The 15,164-nt window shown below is 38.1% G+C and overlaps 1 protein-coding gene across 4 annotated transcripts in view; it reads left to right on the top strand.

Annotated features, from left to right (window-relative positions):
- Nucleotides 1–15,164, top strand: part of ANO4 (anoctamin 4) — a 421,314-nt gene that overhangs the window by 184,128 nt on the left and 222,022 nt on the right. For all 4 annotated transcript variants that reach the window (XM_040491102.1, XM_040491101.1, XM_040491100.1 and 1 more), the window contains one exon: nucleotides 2,029–2,220. In XM_040491102.1, the coding sequence (XP_040347036.1) occupies nucleotides 2,029–2,220 (192 nt within the window). The remainder of the gene's footprint in view (nucleotides 1–2,028; nucleotides 2,221–15,164) is intronic.

Genomic DNA, 15,164 nt, shown 5'->3' with positions numbered 1-15,164 from the left:
CCATTTTCAACTACATGGGTGGAACTGGAGGGTATTATGCTAAGCAAAATTAGAGAAAGACAAATATATGACTTCATTCATATGAGGACTTTAAGAGACAAAACAGATGAACATAAAGGAAGGGAAACAAAAATAGTATAAAAACGGGGGGACAAAACATAAGAGACTCTTAAATACGGAGAAGAAACAGAGGGTTACTGGAGGGGTTGTGGGAGGGGAATGGGCTAAATGGGTAAGGAGCATTAAGGAATCTACTCCTGAAATCATTGTTGCACTATATGCTAACTAATTTGGATGTAAATTAAAAAAAAAATAAAAACAGTAGTAGCAATATTTAAATCAGACAAAATAGATTTTAAAACAAAATCTATAAAAAGATGCAGAGAAGAACACTATATAAATAAAAGCAAAAATAAACTATTGGGACTACATCAAAATAAAAAGTTTCTGGGGGCGCCTGGGTGGCGCAGTCGGTTAAGCGTCCGACTTCAGCCAGGTCACGATCTCGCGGTCCGTGAGTTCGAGCCCCGCGTCAGGCTCTGGGCTGATGGCTCAGAGCCTGGAGCCTGTTTCCGATTCTGTGTCTCCCTCTCTCTCTGCCCCTCCCCCGTTCATGCTCTGTCTCTCTCTGTCCCAAAAATAAATAAACGTTGAAAAAAAAAAAAGTTTCTGTACAGTGAAGGGAATAATCAACAAAACTAAAAGGCAACCTACTTCAGAAGGTATTTGTGAATGACATATCTGATAAAGTGTTAGTATCCCAAGTACATAATAAACTGATACAACTCAACACCAAAAACCCCACAAATAATTCAACTGAAATATGTACAGAAGACATAGACATTCTGCAAAGAAACAGACACATGAAAAGATGCTCAACATCACTAATCATCAAGGAAATGCAAATCAAAACTAGTGAGATAGCACCTCACACCTGTCAGAATGGCTAAAATCAACAATACAAGAAATTAGTATTGCCAAGAATGCAGAGAAGGGGAAACCCTTTCATACTGTTGGCAGGAATGCAAATTGGTGCAGCCATTGTGGAAAACAGTATGGGGGTCCTCAAAAAATTAAGAATAGAACTACTTTAGAACCCAGGAATTGCACTACTGGGTATTTACCCCCAAAATACAAAAACACTAACCCAAAGGGATACATGCACCTTTATTGCAGCATTATTTACAGTAGGCAAATTATGGAAGCAGCCCAAGTGTTCATCAATGAATGAATGGATAAAGAAGATGTGGAATACATATATACACATATACATACATACAGTAGAATATTATTTAGCCATAAAAAAGAATGAAACCTTGCCATTTGCAACAGCATGAGTGGAGCTAGAGAGTGATACTAAGCAAAATAACTCAGGGAAAGAAAAATACCATGTGATTTCACTTATGTGGAATTTAAGAAACAAATGAGCAAAACTAAAAAAAAAGAGAGACAAAGCAAGAAACAGACTCTTAACTATAGAGAACAAACTGATGGTTACCAGAGGGGAGGTGGGTGGGGGGATAGGTTAAAAAGGTGATGGGAATGAAGTCGTACATTTGTTGTGATGAGCACTGAGTGATGTGTGGAATTGTTGAATCACTATATTGTACATCTGAAACTAATAGAACACTATATGTTAACTCTACTGTAATTAAAATATTTTTTAAAAAGAAAGAAAAAAAGTTTCTCAATTTTTATTGAAAATCCAAATAACCCAGCAACAGTTTCTAACCAAATGCATATTTTCCCAGGATTTTGGACAGAATTTTAATATTTGACTTTTTTGGGTCTCCATTCATAAAGCTTTTGTCATGATAACTGAGGATGTCCACTTTTGAATGAAATAATGTTCAGTATATAATGCAATGTGAAAATCAATTGGTATCAAAATTGTAGTGTCATTAGCATCCCTTAAGAAGTTGAACCATAGTTACTTATGCTGCCTGTATCTCATGCCAGAAAATAATTTGGCATCTTAGCCATTCAGAACTGACTTATTTAATATAATGCTTCTATTTCTCATTCCAGGTTTAAGTTTATCTATTCATGGGGCTGAAAAGCGTTTGCAAATCCATCAACGGCGAAGTGTCGCAAGCCGCCCAGGGTCACGTCGCCTGCCTGTGGTCAGGCATTCCTCACTTCCACCAGGCAGAAGGTCAGTAAAAATGGAGGCAAGCTCTTCTGGAATCACTAATGGGAAAACCAAAGTCTTCCACCCAGGTAAGGCATGGGGAATGGTCAAGACACCCATTTTAGCAGCAACTTGATGCTGCCTGCATTCTATCTTGTTGCCTAATTATGCCATACTTCCAGTTAAACTTGCCTTTTTAAACAGTTTTGTTTTTTTCCTTGTCTTCTCTTTGGTCAGTGGTAAATGTCACCAAGACCAGTAAGAGAAAGAGCTTGGTGTGTCAGAAAAGGTTAAGACTACATTGTACCTACAGTGGTAGAATCTAAATAAAAATCCAAGTGAGTAAACTTTCAGTTCAAAAAACCATATTGTACAATAAAACAAAAGAGACATTTGACTACTTTCTTGATCATTTTCTCTATGATACTCCAGGGAAAAAGCCAAGCTAAAAATGCCCACTTTGAATTGTAAATTATCTGGCTTGCCTTGGCTATATTCTCTGGAGATTAGGAGAGCATACTGGAGCTGTATTAAGTTTCAAGGCTCTGGAAAATGTCTGTATTTCTTTAAAATGTTAAAATGAGTCGATATTAAAATAGGTAATTTCAACTAAAAGGTTTTATTTGCTTGTGTGGATGAGGAGCTCATCTAAGCATTGACTCATTCATTCATTCAGTGAATTTAATGAGTACCTGCTCTATGCCAGGCATTGTTTTGGGTGCTGAGGCAACATTTCTGCCAGTCTGATTCATAGGCACATTGATTGAATTGTGAGGCAGTTCAGAAGTCCTTTAGTATAACTGTCATGTGATCCTTATTCCTCTGTGTTATGTTTTGACAGGTGGCTACCCAGCCTCAACTAAAGCCAAGCCTCCATCTCTAGATATGTCACACCATCTCTCTCTCAACTGATGACCTTGTTTCCTAACCTCACTTAGCTACCCCAGGGCTGTGGGGCATTAATTACTGAGGATTCCTTACTCTCCACCTCCAAATTTATCTCTACTTACTTTCATCAGACTTCTCTTTCCTCTAGTTTTCAGAAAATGAAGGTCTTCCCACAGTTCTTGACTAAGCCTTCACCTGTGGGCTTGGCCACCCCTCTTCTCTTGAACCTCTCTCAGGAGGGTATGTACCCTCATTCTCATCTTTTCCCCTGCTTTACTGTTGGCTCTCCCTCCTCAGTCTATGAAGAAGGCTTAAGCTTCTCTCATTCCAATGTTTTTATTTGACACTGACCTTTTCTCTCTACTGCCAGTTTTCCTCCTCCCTTTTAAGCCACGCTTGTAGAAGAATAGTTTTATTTTCTCTTCTCTCTCACTTCTCAGCCACTCTTGAACCTAGTACAATCTGATTTGTAGATCATAGCTGTTCTTGAGTGACCTCCTTAGTGACCTCCTTTTATCGTAGTGTGCTGAATGGCAGACTCTTCTGATACACCAGACTGGGTGCTTCAGATTGCCACTGCTTCCCCACTACACTGTTCCCTGTCTTCCATGATAGCCTTCTTTCTTGGTTCTCCTCCTACCTCCCTGACAGGTAACATGGGTGGTTTCCCAGTCACTAGCATCTCTCTCTTCCCCTTGCTTCCTGTCCTAGTACATTCTTCATATCAAATCCAAAATGATTCATCTCTACTCCTAATAATGCCGTTCACCTTGTTGGTCCTACTGATTATGAGGTAAAGTTACAACCTCTGAGCATGTTAAAAACAAATGCCCTTGCTGATATAGTCCTCCTGCCTCTCATCCTTCATTTGTCCTCCCTCTGCCTGAAACTTTATATTCTAGTATATCAGTCCCAGTTCAATCAGAAAAGCAGAACCAGTAGAAGATGGATATTTAGAGATTTATTTCAAGGAATTGGCTTCCATAATTGGGAAGGTATATAGGCAAGTGTGAAATCCACAGAGCAGGCCATCATGAATGGCATGCTGTAACTTTTGGGCACAGGTGAAGCTGTTGTTAATATGAGGAATTTCTGCAGAGAGGCCTCAGCTCCGCTTTTGAGATCTTTCAACTGATTGAATCAGTCCTCCCTAGATTATTTAGGATAATCTTTCTTACTGAAAGCAACTGATTATGGACTTTAATTGTATCTACAAAGTGTCTTCACAGGAACACCTAGGTTAGTGTTCACTGAGAAACTGGGGACTGTAGTTTACCCAAGTGGTTGCATCTACTAGATCATCACATCTAATCAGACTGACTTGCTTTCAACTCTCCAACATATGATGCTATTTCATGTCTCCCAACCTTTGTTCATGCTGCTCTCTCTAGGATGCCCTGGTTTTGCTCCTTTGTCTTTTAACATTTTTGAACTACCTGTCTCTCTACCGTAAGGTCTTCAAGGACAGAGATTCTGGCTTATTTATCTTTGTACTTTCAATAAATATTTGCAGGGGAGGATTGAACTGAACCTTCATTAGCTGTTTTTCAGACTACTACAATAGTTTTTCTTAATTTTTTTCCAGCTTTATTGGGGTATCATTGACAAATTTTAATACCTTTATAATTGTTCTACCTGCTTTTCATTGAACAAATATTTATTGAAGGTACTCTTAGGTTGCCAGGTACTCTTCAAGTTTTGGGCATACCTCATGGAATGAGGAAGGAGTCTGATAGTTTGAGGAACATTACAGAGACCCCTGAGCCTAGAGTGAGGGGGAAACATCAGCGTAGATAGAGACCAGATGGAGCAGGGCCTTGTAGACTATTATAAGGTCCTAGAGCTCTTTGCAAAATGGGAGTTCTTACAGGTTTTTGAGCAGAATAATCCCATTATATGACTTAAATTTTAAGAGGACTACATTAGCTATTGTGTGAGAATACACTACAGATGGAGAGGGTGAAAGGGGAAAGGTCAAATAAGAGGCCACTATAATAGTCAAGTCAAGGGATGATGGTAGCTGTAACTAGGGGTGACAGAAATGGTAGTGAGAATTTGGATTCTGGAAGTATTTTAATGTTGGGTCATCAAGATTTCCCAATGAGTTAGACGTGGATTAAGAGAGAAAGGAGAGCTAAGGATGGCTCCAAGATTTTTGGCCTGAGTAAATTGGGCTGGTATCAACTGAGATGGATAAGGCTGCAGGGGAAGAAGATTTGGTGAGTTTTAGGGAAGAAGTAGGGCCAAGATTGGAAGTCTGGTTATGGACATGATAATAATCCAGAACTGGCCAGATCACATGAGTGGTGGAATAAGCATGTCTGGAGTTTGAGAGATTGGTCTGGGAAGGAGATATAAAATCAACTGTTGTTGACATATAAATGGGCTTTAAAGCCATGTAATGAAAAGAGATGACAGAAAGAAGTAAAGATGGAGAAGGGGAGAGAATTAATGGCTGGAATTTGGGTGACCCCAATAATAAAGGTAGGTGAGAACAAAGACCAAGAAAGAATGACTGTAAAGGATGTTGAGAAACTAGAAATTACATGTTTTGGAAGTAAAGAAAGTTAATCAAGAGTTGAGGAGTGATTATGTAGTTTAAATGCTGATGAAAATCAAGTAAGATGAGAGCTAAGAGTTGGCCATTGATTTGAGTAAAGTGGAGATCCATGGTGATTTTGATAAAAACAGTTTTGGTGCAGTGGTAGGGATGAACCCCTGAGTTAAGTGTAAGAGAGAATGGAAGGATATGAATTAGACATTGTGAATATGGACAACTTTTTAAAAGCCATTTTTCTGTGAAGGCTAATGAAGAAATAAGGCCCTGGCTAGAGAAGAGGTAAAGTCAAGAGAGAATTTTGTTTTTTTCAAAATAACATATCTCCAGCAGATAATTTATGATGTTCAGGATATAGGGGAGAATTCATGATGTGGGTGTCAGTGAGAGATGAGGGCTATGCACAATAGAATCATGAATAATTTATCTGTGATAACAGATGGGAAGGGAGAGTATGTGTGGCTGTTGGCAGGGTGACGAGGGTCTAAGAGTTCTTTCTTACTGTATCAGTTTTATCTGTAATGTGGGAAGCAAGGTTATTACTAAGAATGAGAATAAAGCCTTGTTCAGAGAGGGAGGGAGAGGGAGATGGTATGATGATGTGTGGAATGGGCAGGGGAAATACGATTGCCAGCCAATCCACATTAAAAGCCCATTTGAGATTCATGGTCATGAAATTAAAGTAGGACAGGTCATCATGGTTGTGTGTTGTTCTTTAACCTTGTTTAGAGACATGTGTGAAGACATAGAACAGATGGACAGTTATATTTAGTCAGGGTTGTGATTTTGCCAAGGAATTAAGAAAAGAGAGGGGGTATCAAAGGTGCATAAGAGGGAATGAGAGCAATCAGTTATGTGATTCAGGCTTGGTAAGGTGGGGAGTGAGGCCATTAAGGGGATAAGGAACAGTGGAAAGTTGATAGATCAGTTGGTTGGAGGTTTCAGAGGGGTTGGAAGGGTGTCAAGGTTAGGATAGGAAGAAGAGCTAGAAAGTTAAGAGGTGGTTATGAGAGAGTGGAATGCTTGGCACTGATATTATGGAGGGGGTTGCTGTTATTAGTAATAACAGGGTCTAGACTAGGGTATGAAATGAGTGGCTCTAATAGGGTGGAGGGCAAGAGTATTGGAGGAAAGAATTCTCAGAGACTTGAGAGGCCAGGGTTTGGGAAAGATCACCTGTATAGATACTGAAATGGTCAAGAATTAAATAGTGTTTGGAAGAGTGATAATAAGCCAGGAGTTTACCTCATCAAGAAATGAGGGAGCATGGCCTGGAAGGCAGCAAGTAAATGCAATGAAGAATTGAAGGTTCATATAACAACCTGAGACTCAAGGCTGGGGATGCTTAGAGAAAAGGAAAGAACTGTGGTCTAAAGGTGGCATTAAGACTCAATGAGGATATTTCCTCCCCTCCAGGTCCATTGGTGTGAGGACCATAGGAGAAAAAGAGTACCATAGGAGAGAGCCACAAGGAAGCAGTGGCCTGTGGAAGAGCCAGACTTTCATAAGAACAAGATAATGAAGGGAACATTCGGAGAAAAGACTGATGATAGGAGGAGAACTATGGAGGGCCCAATGGAAGGGTTTTGGATGTTGGGGAATTGCCTTCCACAACTTTCTTTAATTATTTTTCTGGACCGTCTAAAGTTTTCCTCCAAATAAGACCATTAATAATATCCCTCCTCTACTTAATAATCTTTATGGCTGTCCAGAAGAAAGCGCAACCTTGTGAGTCCAGTTTTTCAAGCCCTCTGCTATTTAACCTCTCCCAGTTTTTCTGGCTTATCTTTTGTACTCCATAACCTGTCTTATTCTATTTTAACCATCTACAGCTCTTCACTGTTTCTCAGATAAGCTCATGTCACTTTTGAAATGCCCCTTTCCCCAGTAAATCTCTATGCAGCCCTTATCATTACTCAAAATGTAACCCAATACCACATTCTCTCAAAAGTCTTCCTACATCTCACTAGTCAGAATTGACCTCCCACTTTCCAGTACTTCACACAAATTGGAAGCCTTATCAAAGTCAGTATGTTTTTTAGACTTCATAGTTCTCTTGGAATGCAGGAACTGTATTCAATTTATCTTTGTATTCTCCATAATTCAGAGAAGGTTTTATTAAATGATTATTTGCTGTTTGTTGAAATCTATTCCACCCCCTGGGTATAGGTTTGCATTCTGAAGTTACACAGGATAAATCTAAATTCTTTCAAATGATGTTCCTTTAGTTGTTTAAAAACTCATCTTGAGCTATTTGCCAACTGAAACATTTCCTAGTTTCTTCAGTTCTTCCTTCAATGATACGGTGTTAAGATTGTTTACCATTCTACCCACTTCTGCCTCTTTGAATTTACAGTGCCCAGAATTACATAGAATATTTGTTCATCTCTGACCCAGGTAGAGTTGAGTCAGTGTTTACTTGACATCCTATGCTGAAATTAATGTAATAAAAATTTAAAGAAGTATTATTTGCTAATGGTGTAATGTCAGTGTGGGATAATTTAGCATATCTCATGTCACTGATATCACCTTAAGAACACATCACTATGTTTATCCATAATTTTATCATAGATATTGAACCCTACTTGCATTGGATAATGGTAGAAAATATAAACAAGGCCAATTCTTTATAGAATTATAATTAAAATTATATCAAATAAGTTATAATTAAAAACCCAAATACATATATTTAAAACTCCTCTTCTGCAAGATAGACGTGACTTCAGTTACATCCTTTTATTTTTAGTGTACTTAGCAGTAATGCATCCTAGCTCTCTGTTGAGAGATGATAGAAGAGCTCTCAAACTTATTTCTAGCGAGTCATAGATTTTAGAAGCATCATGGACATTTTAGTACTATTGAGGCCTATTAAGTGATTCATCCACTTTTTACACAGTTAATAATCACAATTCTCAAAGTGCTTTCCAAAAGCTCACTCAGACTGGTTGTGAAGTACAAAAAGAAAAAACAAGAGAGCCTTGTAGATCTTCTGTGCTATCAGCTCTGAACAATTTCAGTTAATTTATCCCCCTTTGAGTTTATAAGCATTTCTGAGTGCCTACTATATACAAATATGTATTTGAATTTTTTTTTCAACATTTATTTATTTTTGGGACAGAGAGAGACAGAGCATGAACGGGGGAGGGGCAGAGAGAGAGGGAGACACAGAATCGGAAACAGGGTCCAGGCTCTGAGCCATCAGCCCAGAGCCTGACGCGGGGCTCGAACTCACGGACCGCGAGATCGTGACCTGGCTGAAGTCGGACGCTTAACCGACTGCGCCACCCAGGCGCCCCTACAAATATGTATTTGGAAGATAACTTCTTGGGACTGGAATGGTGTAGAACTCTATTACACCTGGACCTTAGGGAGCTTACACTCATGTCCAAAGAAACAATCAGTCAGAGTTCTTTGGTTATAAACAACTGAAACTATTTAATCCAAGCAAAGAAGGAATTTAAATCTGGAAGATATGGATGGAAAGCCTATAGAAACCAGCCTTGGAAAAGGAACAGAAACCAAGAAATAAATTACTTAATTATCTGAAATAAATGAACCCTTACCATCTGTCTTAGTTATTTATTATTTTTATTACCATTTGTCTTAGTTTTCAAGACTTAGGAGAGACAGTCTTATTGGCCATGCACCTTTTCCTTGGTTGGGAGGTGGTGATGAAAGAAAGGATAGGACAGAAGGAGACTTCCCCCTTCAGCTTTTATAATAGGATTGTAGGACCCCTTGATTTCTCCTCCCGCCTGGGCTACATGTAGTAAGGGAAAGACACTGTCCCAAAAGGAAATAGAGGTGATGTTAGAAAAGAGAAATGCACATAAAAGAATGTCCACTACAGGGACCTGTATGTAACCTGCTGTAATAGAAGTCAAACTGTTTTAAGGGCTGGAACAAAGATAAAAGTAAAGTTATAAGAATATTCTTATTTGGAAAAATCTAAGAAGGATTCACAAGGCATATAATCTACAAATTGGACTTCAAAGGTCAATTAGAATATCAACAGGAGGATGGATGGATGGCTATTCCTATATAGGAAAGAGCATAATAAAAGAGACAGTGCATTATACTGGTTATGAATGCAAGCTTTGTTGTTAGAGATTTTGAACCCAGATATGTTACCTGACAGCTATGCAGACTTGGGCAAATGACTTAATTTCTGTGAATCTCAGGTTTCTCACCAGGATATTAATACCTATTTCAGGGCCTTAGGGTTGCGGGATGAAATACAGGACTCATAGCAATTTCAGATAAACAGCAAAACTTTTTGGTGTGTGCCTCAAATATTGCATGGGGTACACTTACAATAAAAAATTACTAGCTGTTATTTGAATTCAAATATAAATGGGCACCCTGTATTTTTATGCACTATATCTGGCAACTCTATGTAGCACTGTTAGGACAAGTTAATAAATTCATTAATGTAAAATGTTCAGTATGATTTTTGGCACATAGTAGGTGCTCAGTAATAAATGGTAGTGATCACTTTTGTTCTCACCATCACAGACACAGTTCAGAAGCCTGAAAATGAATATGTCCCAGAACCCTCTCTTGCTTGGTCACTCTACCATAGAGCAGTTTTCCAGTTAACTCATGCTGGAATGAGTATCAGTAACACAGCTTGTCACTGTGCTGTACTGACACAGGAGCCCTTTACCTCTATCTTGTATTGTGTGGTTTCACTTTCCTTCTGATTGTTTCAGATGTTGTTCTTGTGTGTTGATTTTATTTTGACCTTATCTTTCAGCCACTCATAATTAATGCATGTTATTTTCTATTCCCCTTTATAGGCAAATAATAGAAGTATTAAATGGCACTAGGCTTGGGACTATAATTTAAGGGTCAAGAGTAGAGTAAACTGAAGCATTGATTGCAATCTATTGAATTTGAAACCATAAAACTTGGTGTGAGTATAGATCACATTATTCCAGTTTAATGATTATGCCATATAAAATAGAATTAGAAGCCTTCTGCAATCTGAAATATTTCTATTGCCTTCCCTTAATCTGTTAGGCCTATCATACTGTCCCAGAGAAATATTATTGATCCCATTATATGTCCTATATTCTCTTTTAGAATTTGTGAAATGATTTTTTTGCTGATACGTTTCATGGTTTTCCAAATAATTTCTAACACAATTTCTTTTATCTTTTAAAACCTGAGCAGCCCTTTATGCATGATTATGTAGACATGGTATCTAAATGCTGGGACAAGTCAATTTCACACAAGAGGAACTTTAGGGTTTTGTTGTTTCCAGTGATCTAGAATGTCTGTAGTTCTGTCTGTATACAGAGGTGTTAAATGTTTGACATAAATCAAATTATAGCTATAATTTATTAAGCACTGTATCATATTCTCAACCTCAAGAACTGTTAAACTGCTTGAATTCCTTATCTCGTTTAATTCCCCTAATATTCTCTTGCTGTTATCCTTATTTTATGGCTGGGGCACAGAAAAGGTTAAGTAATTTGCCAAAGAACATACAGCCAGTAAATGGTAGAGGCAAGATTCCAAATCAGGTAGTTTGATTTTGTCATTCAGTGTGTGATGTTACCTTCTTCTTCAAACAACTTTGTGGCTATATATTTCTAGCAAGTTAGTGTAGCAAAGTCTTGGAAAATTTAAATTAAAAGACCTGTAATAGTTAAAACCTTGATGTAAGAAGAACTTACTGAAAAAGGGACCAGTAGGATTCCATTGGAAACTTATCTAAGTGATGCTCTACTTTTTAACTTCTTTTTTGTTGTACTCTGCATTACACTTGGGTTTTTTTATCCTCCCCTTTTCTAGTTCCAATATTATAAAACACATAACCATTGCCTTGAGTTTTAGTGATCACTTTCTGGCCCTCATGTCAAGGTCTGGTCTCAAATTAGGGAACAGATTGAACTTAGAATTGCCTTTCATGTTTAGCAGGAGCTACAGTGAAAGGGACAGGGAGAGACAAGGAGCAAGTAGGGAGAGATTTAAAAATGGACAGCCAAGAAAGACTTGTGTCTTTATTTATTATTAAAATTTGTTAATGCAGCTCTGTCAGTGCAGAGCTGAAGCTGGGCTCAAACTCACAAACATGAGATCATGACCTGAGCCAAAATCAATAGTCGGATGCTTAACTGACTGAGCCACCCAGGCGCCCCTAGACTTATATCTTTCTTAAGAAGCCACACTAAGGCTGACTTGTCTCTAGTTCTGCCAAGATGAAAGTCAAGATTCAGCTCATTCCTTAGAGAAAAAAATAAGGAAAAAGCAAATGGATGGCCATTCTTTACAACAATAATAATCATGATACCACTACCTCACATTAGATGATGCTCCATTGTTTCCAAAGGGCTTTCATAAATATTTCTCCTACATCTTGCTAAGTTCTTTTAGCAGTCTATGAGGTGGAATTATCCTGATTTTACTATGGGTCAGGAAATGAAATTTCTTGTCCCAAAGTACAAAATTAATAATTGATGCACCCTGACTAAAACCTACGTCTTGTATTTCTTATGAGTGTGTGAGTGTGTGTGTGTGTGTGTGTGTGTGTGTGTGTGTGTGTGTGTGTTTTAAACTGTGCCACTTTTTTCCCCTTGAAGATGAGAATTACTTGAGTGTGAAATTTTGGTGTTTTTCTCATCACCTTATCTGGAAAGAAAAAATTGAGAATTGTGGCCGAAACTTTTTTACTGAACCTGAGGAACCTGGCTGCTCTCCTTGAATAGATCTGAAGCTTGGGTGAAATTACATATTTGTTTTATTTGTGAAATGGATTTTGGGTGTGACTGGAAGATAAGATCTTCCACATGGCTTTGAAATTATGTGGTAAAAAATTTATAAGAGTTACTTTGGACTTCTGTTTTATTTCTCATTGAATTGAAGGTGAATGTGGTATCTTTCAGAACAGTCAGTGGTGGGATTTGGAAATAACACTAATTATCCTTCATTTGAATCTCTTCCTCTTTAAGTGTTTTTTTTTTTTTTGTGATGTGTGATGTGAGTTTAGTAAACAGGGGGTGCTTAGGAAAACAAGCTATTTTGGGCATTGGTATCTGTGTTCTTTGCTCTCATTTGCTGAGTAACAGAATTGTGTTTTCTAAAAATATGTACCAAATTCTTCCCTTAGATATTTGCATTTTTGTTTCCCTTTGCTTAAAGACTTATGCACATATTTTGACTTATATGATGCATGTAGAGAGAATTTTCTGAAGTCTTTTCACAACCAGTTGAACACACAAAGTGAGTGAAGAAAAGCTACAGAAAAGGCAGCCCCAGGGAAAACAAAATGACTAATTTCTGGAACAAGGATTGTGTTTTGTGCAGTATAAAACTGTATCTTCTGCCTGAGGTTATTTGAAACAATTTTATATTTAAGAAGCTTGGAGAGGGGCGCCTGGGTGGCGCAGTCGGTTAAGCGTCCGACTTCAGCCAGGTCACGATCTCGCGGTCTGTGAGTTCGAGCCCCGCGTCAGGCTCTGGGCTGATGGCTCGGAGCCTGGAGCCTGTTTCCAATTCTGTGTCTCCCTCTCTCTCTGCCCCTCCCCCGTTCATGCTCTGTCTCTCTCTGTCCAAAAAATAAATAAACGTTGAAAAAAAATTAAAAAAAATAAATTTAAGAAGCTTGGAGAGATTTAAATAATAATTTAACTAAAGATCATACAACTATAGAGGTGCCTGGGTGGCTCAGTCAGTTAAATGGCCGACTTCGGCTCAGGTCACGATCTCACGATCCGTGAGTTCGAGCCCCGCGTCGGCCTCTGTGCTGACAGCTCAGAGCCTGGAGCCTGTTTCAGATTCTGTGTCTCCCTCTCTCTCTCTCTGACCCTCCCCCGTTCATACTCTGTCTCTCTGTGTCTCAAAAATAAATAAATGTTAAAAAAAATTTTTTTTAAAGATCATACAACTATAACTAGTTACCTGAGCCCATAATTGTGGTAGGTAGTTAATAGTAAGCTTCCATTCTGCTTAATTTCCTAAGTTAGAGGTAAGAGTCATGTACAAGATGGGCAGAACCCTAGCGCTCATGAAGCTTGCTGTCTTGCAAGGCCATACTCTTTCATACGTTCATCTCAAGCCCATCTATAGATTTATCATGCAAGAAAGTAAACAACATAATAGTAATGCTGAAGGTCTCATGTTTTCTATTCTGCAACCCCTCCTAATCCTAAATACTGTCTTCTCTTTCTCTAAAGAATGCCTGTCATCATAGCAACAGAACTCACCAGCTAGGATATTGCAAGAGCCCCCTGCCCACCCACCAAGAAGCCCTGCCTACAGAACTCACAAATCTTTCCTGCTTTGTAGCTTTGCAGCTCTGGTTTCCAAACTCTCTTTGGAACTGCTAGTGCAAGGATGCATTATAATTTAGGAGATTACAGTCTTGCCAGTCCTGAGAAACATGGAAACAGTTTTGTTGAAAGTCAGCCATTATTGGCTAAAGCACAGGGATTATTATTTCCATTTTAGACCTGAGAAACTTCTACCCGCTATTAGCTAAATGCGATTTTCCAGTCAGGATCCAGTCCAGAATTGAGTCCTTAGAACTACTCAATGTTAAACATTTGAAAGAATATCTTTAGCTAGTGACTGGTATGGGTGAATCAGTCTGTTTATTCCTATTAATACAATGCTGAGCTTTCTTTTGGAAGAGAATAATCTTCCAACATTACTAGATTTATAGTTATGAAACACTAATATGAAAGAGTGTGATCTGTGTGTCTTTTCACAATAGTACTTATGAAGCATCCTCTATTGTAAAGTCTTTTTAGCTTGTGGCATATTAAATAGATTTTGGTAAGCACCATAAATGAAGGTAAGACACGGAGATGGAAGGTTTTTCTAGAGCCAGCGGAATATCCCACATGTGAATCTAGGGTTTCCGACTTCAGATCCTTGAGAAGAACTGAAATCATTTTCTTCCTTCTTAAAAGATACATTTTGAACACTGGCTTGATGCAGGAAAAGTTTGTAAAGAAGACAGAATGTACTGCTACCTCTCCTTAATACCATTCTTCATCTTAACATTGTCATAGAAACACTGAATTCACTATGAGGAATTGAAAACAAACTCTCAATTACAAAAAAGGGTATTTTTGCAGCCTATTAAATCCAAAAATATTACATATGAGGATTTATTTTAGATATTTATATAAAATTTTGGTATATCACTGCTTCCTATATTGTAAAAATACTGCATTTGACAATTTGTATTAAAAAATGCCTCTCAGGACAGGAACTACCAATTTTTATTTACAGAATATAAGTAAAATGTAGACACATGCTCACATCCAGCATCATTAATTATGAGGAAATCACAGAAAATACCATTTGTCCCCTCTGGCCTACTTTACAGAGTCCCCCATTCTTTTGTGTTGCATGGGGAAGGTAAGATTTGACTTGTCATACTTCTCTTTATTTCTCTTTCAATGTGAAATAAATATTCCAAGTCCAAGTTACAGAATTTTTTTAAGGCACTGTTTTTATTTAGTCTATACCCTAAACCTGGAATTGGTCTTCATTTTCCAGAGAAGGAATATGCCATATAAAATTAGATAAAACATAGAAAATAGATACTCACCTGGTGATCTAACACTATGAGCC

The sequence above is a fragment of the Herpailurus yagouaroundi genome, unplaced genomic scaffold, assembly GCF_014898765.1.
Source record: "Herpailurus yagouaroundi ecotype Mexico unplaced genomic scaffold, PumYag 182, whole genome shotgun sequence".
NCBI lineage: Eukaryota > Metazoa > Chordata > Mammalia > Carnivora > Felidae > Herpailurus > Herpailurus yagouaroundi.
This window is presented reverse-complemented; position numbering and strand designations above follow the sequence as displayed.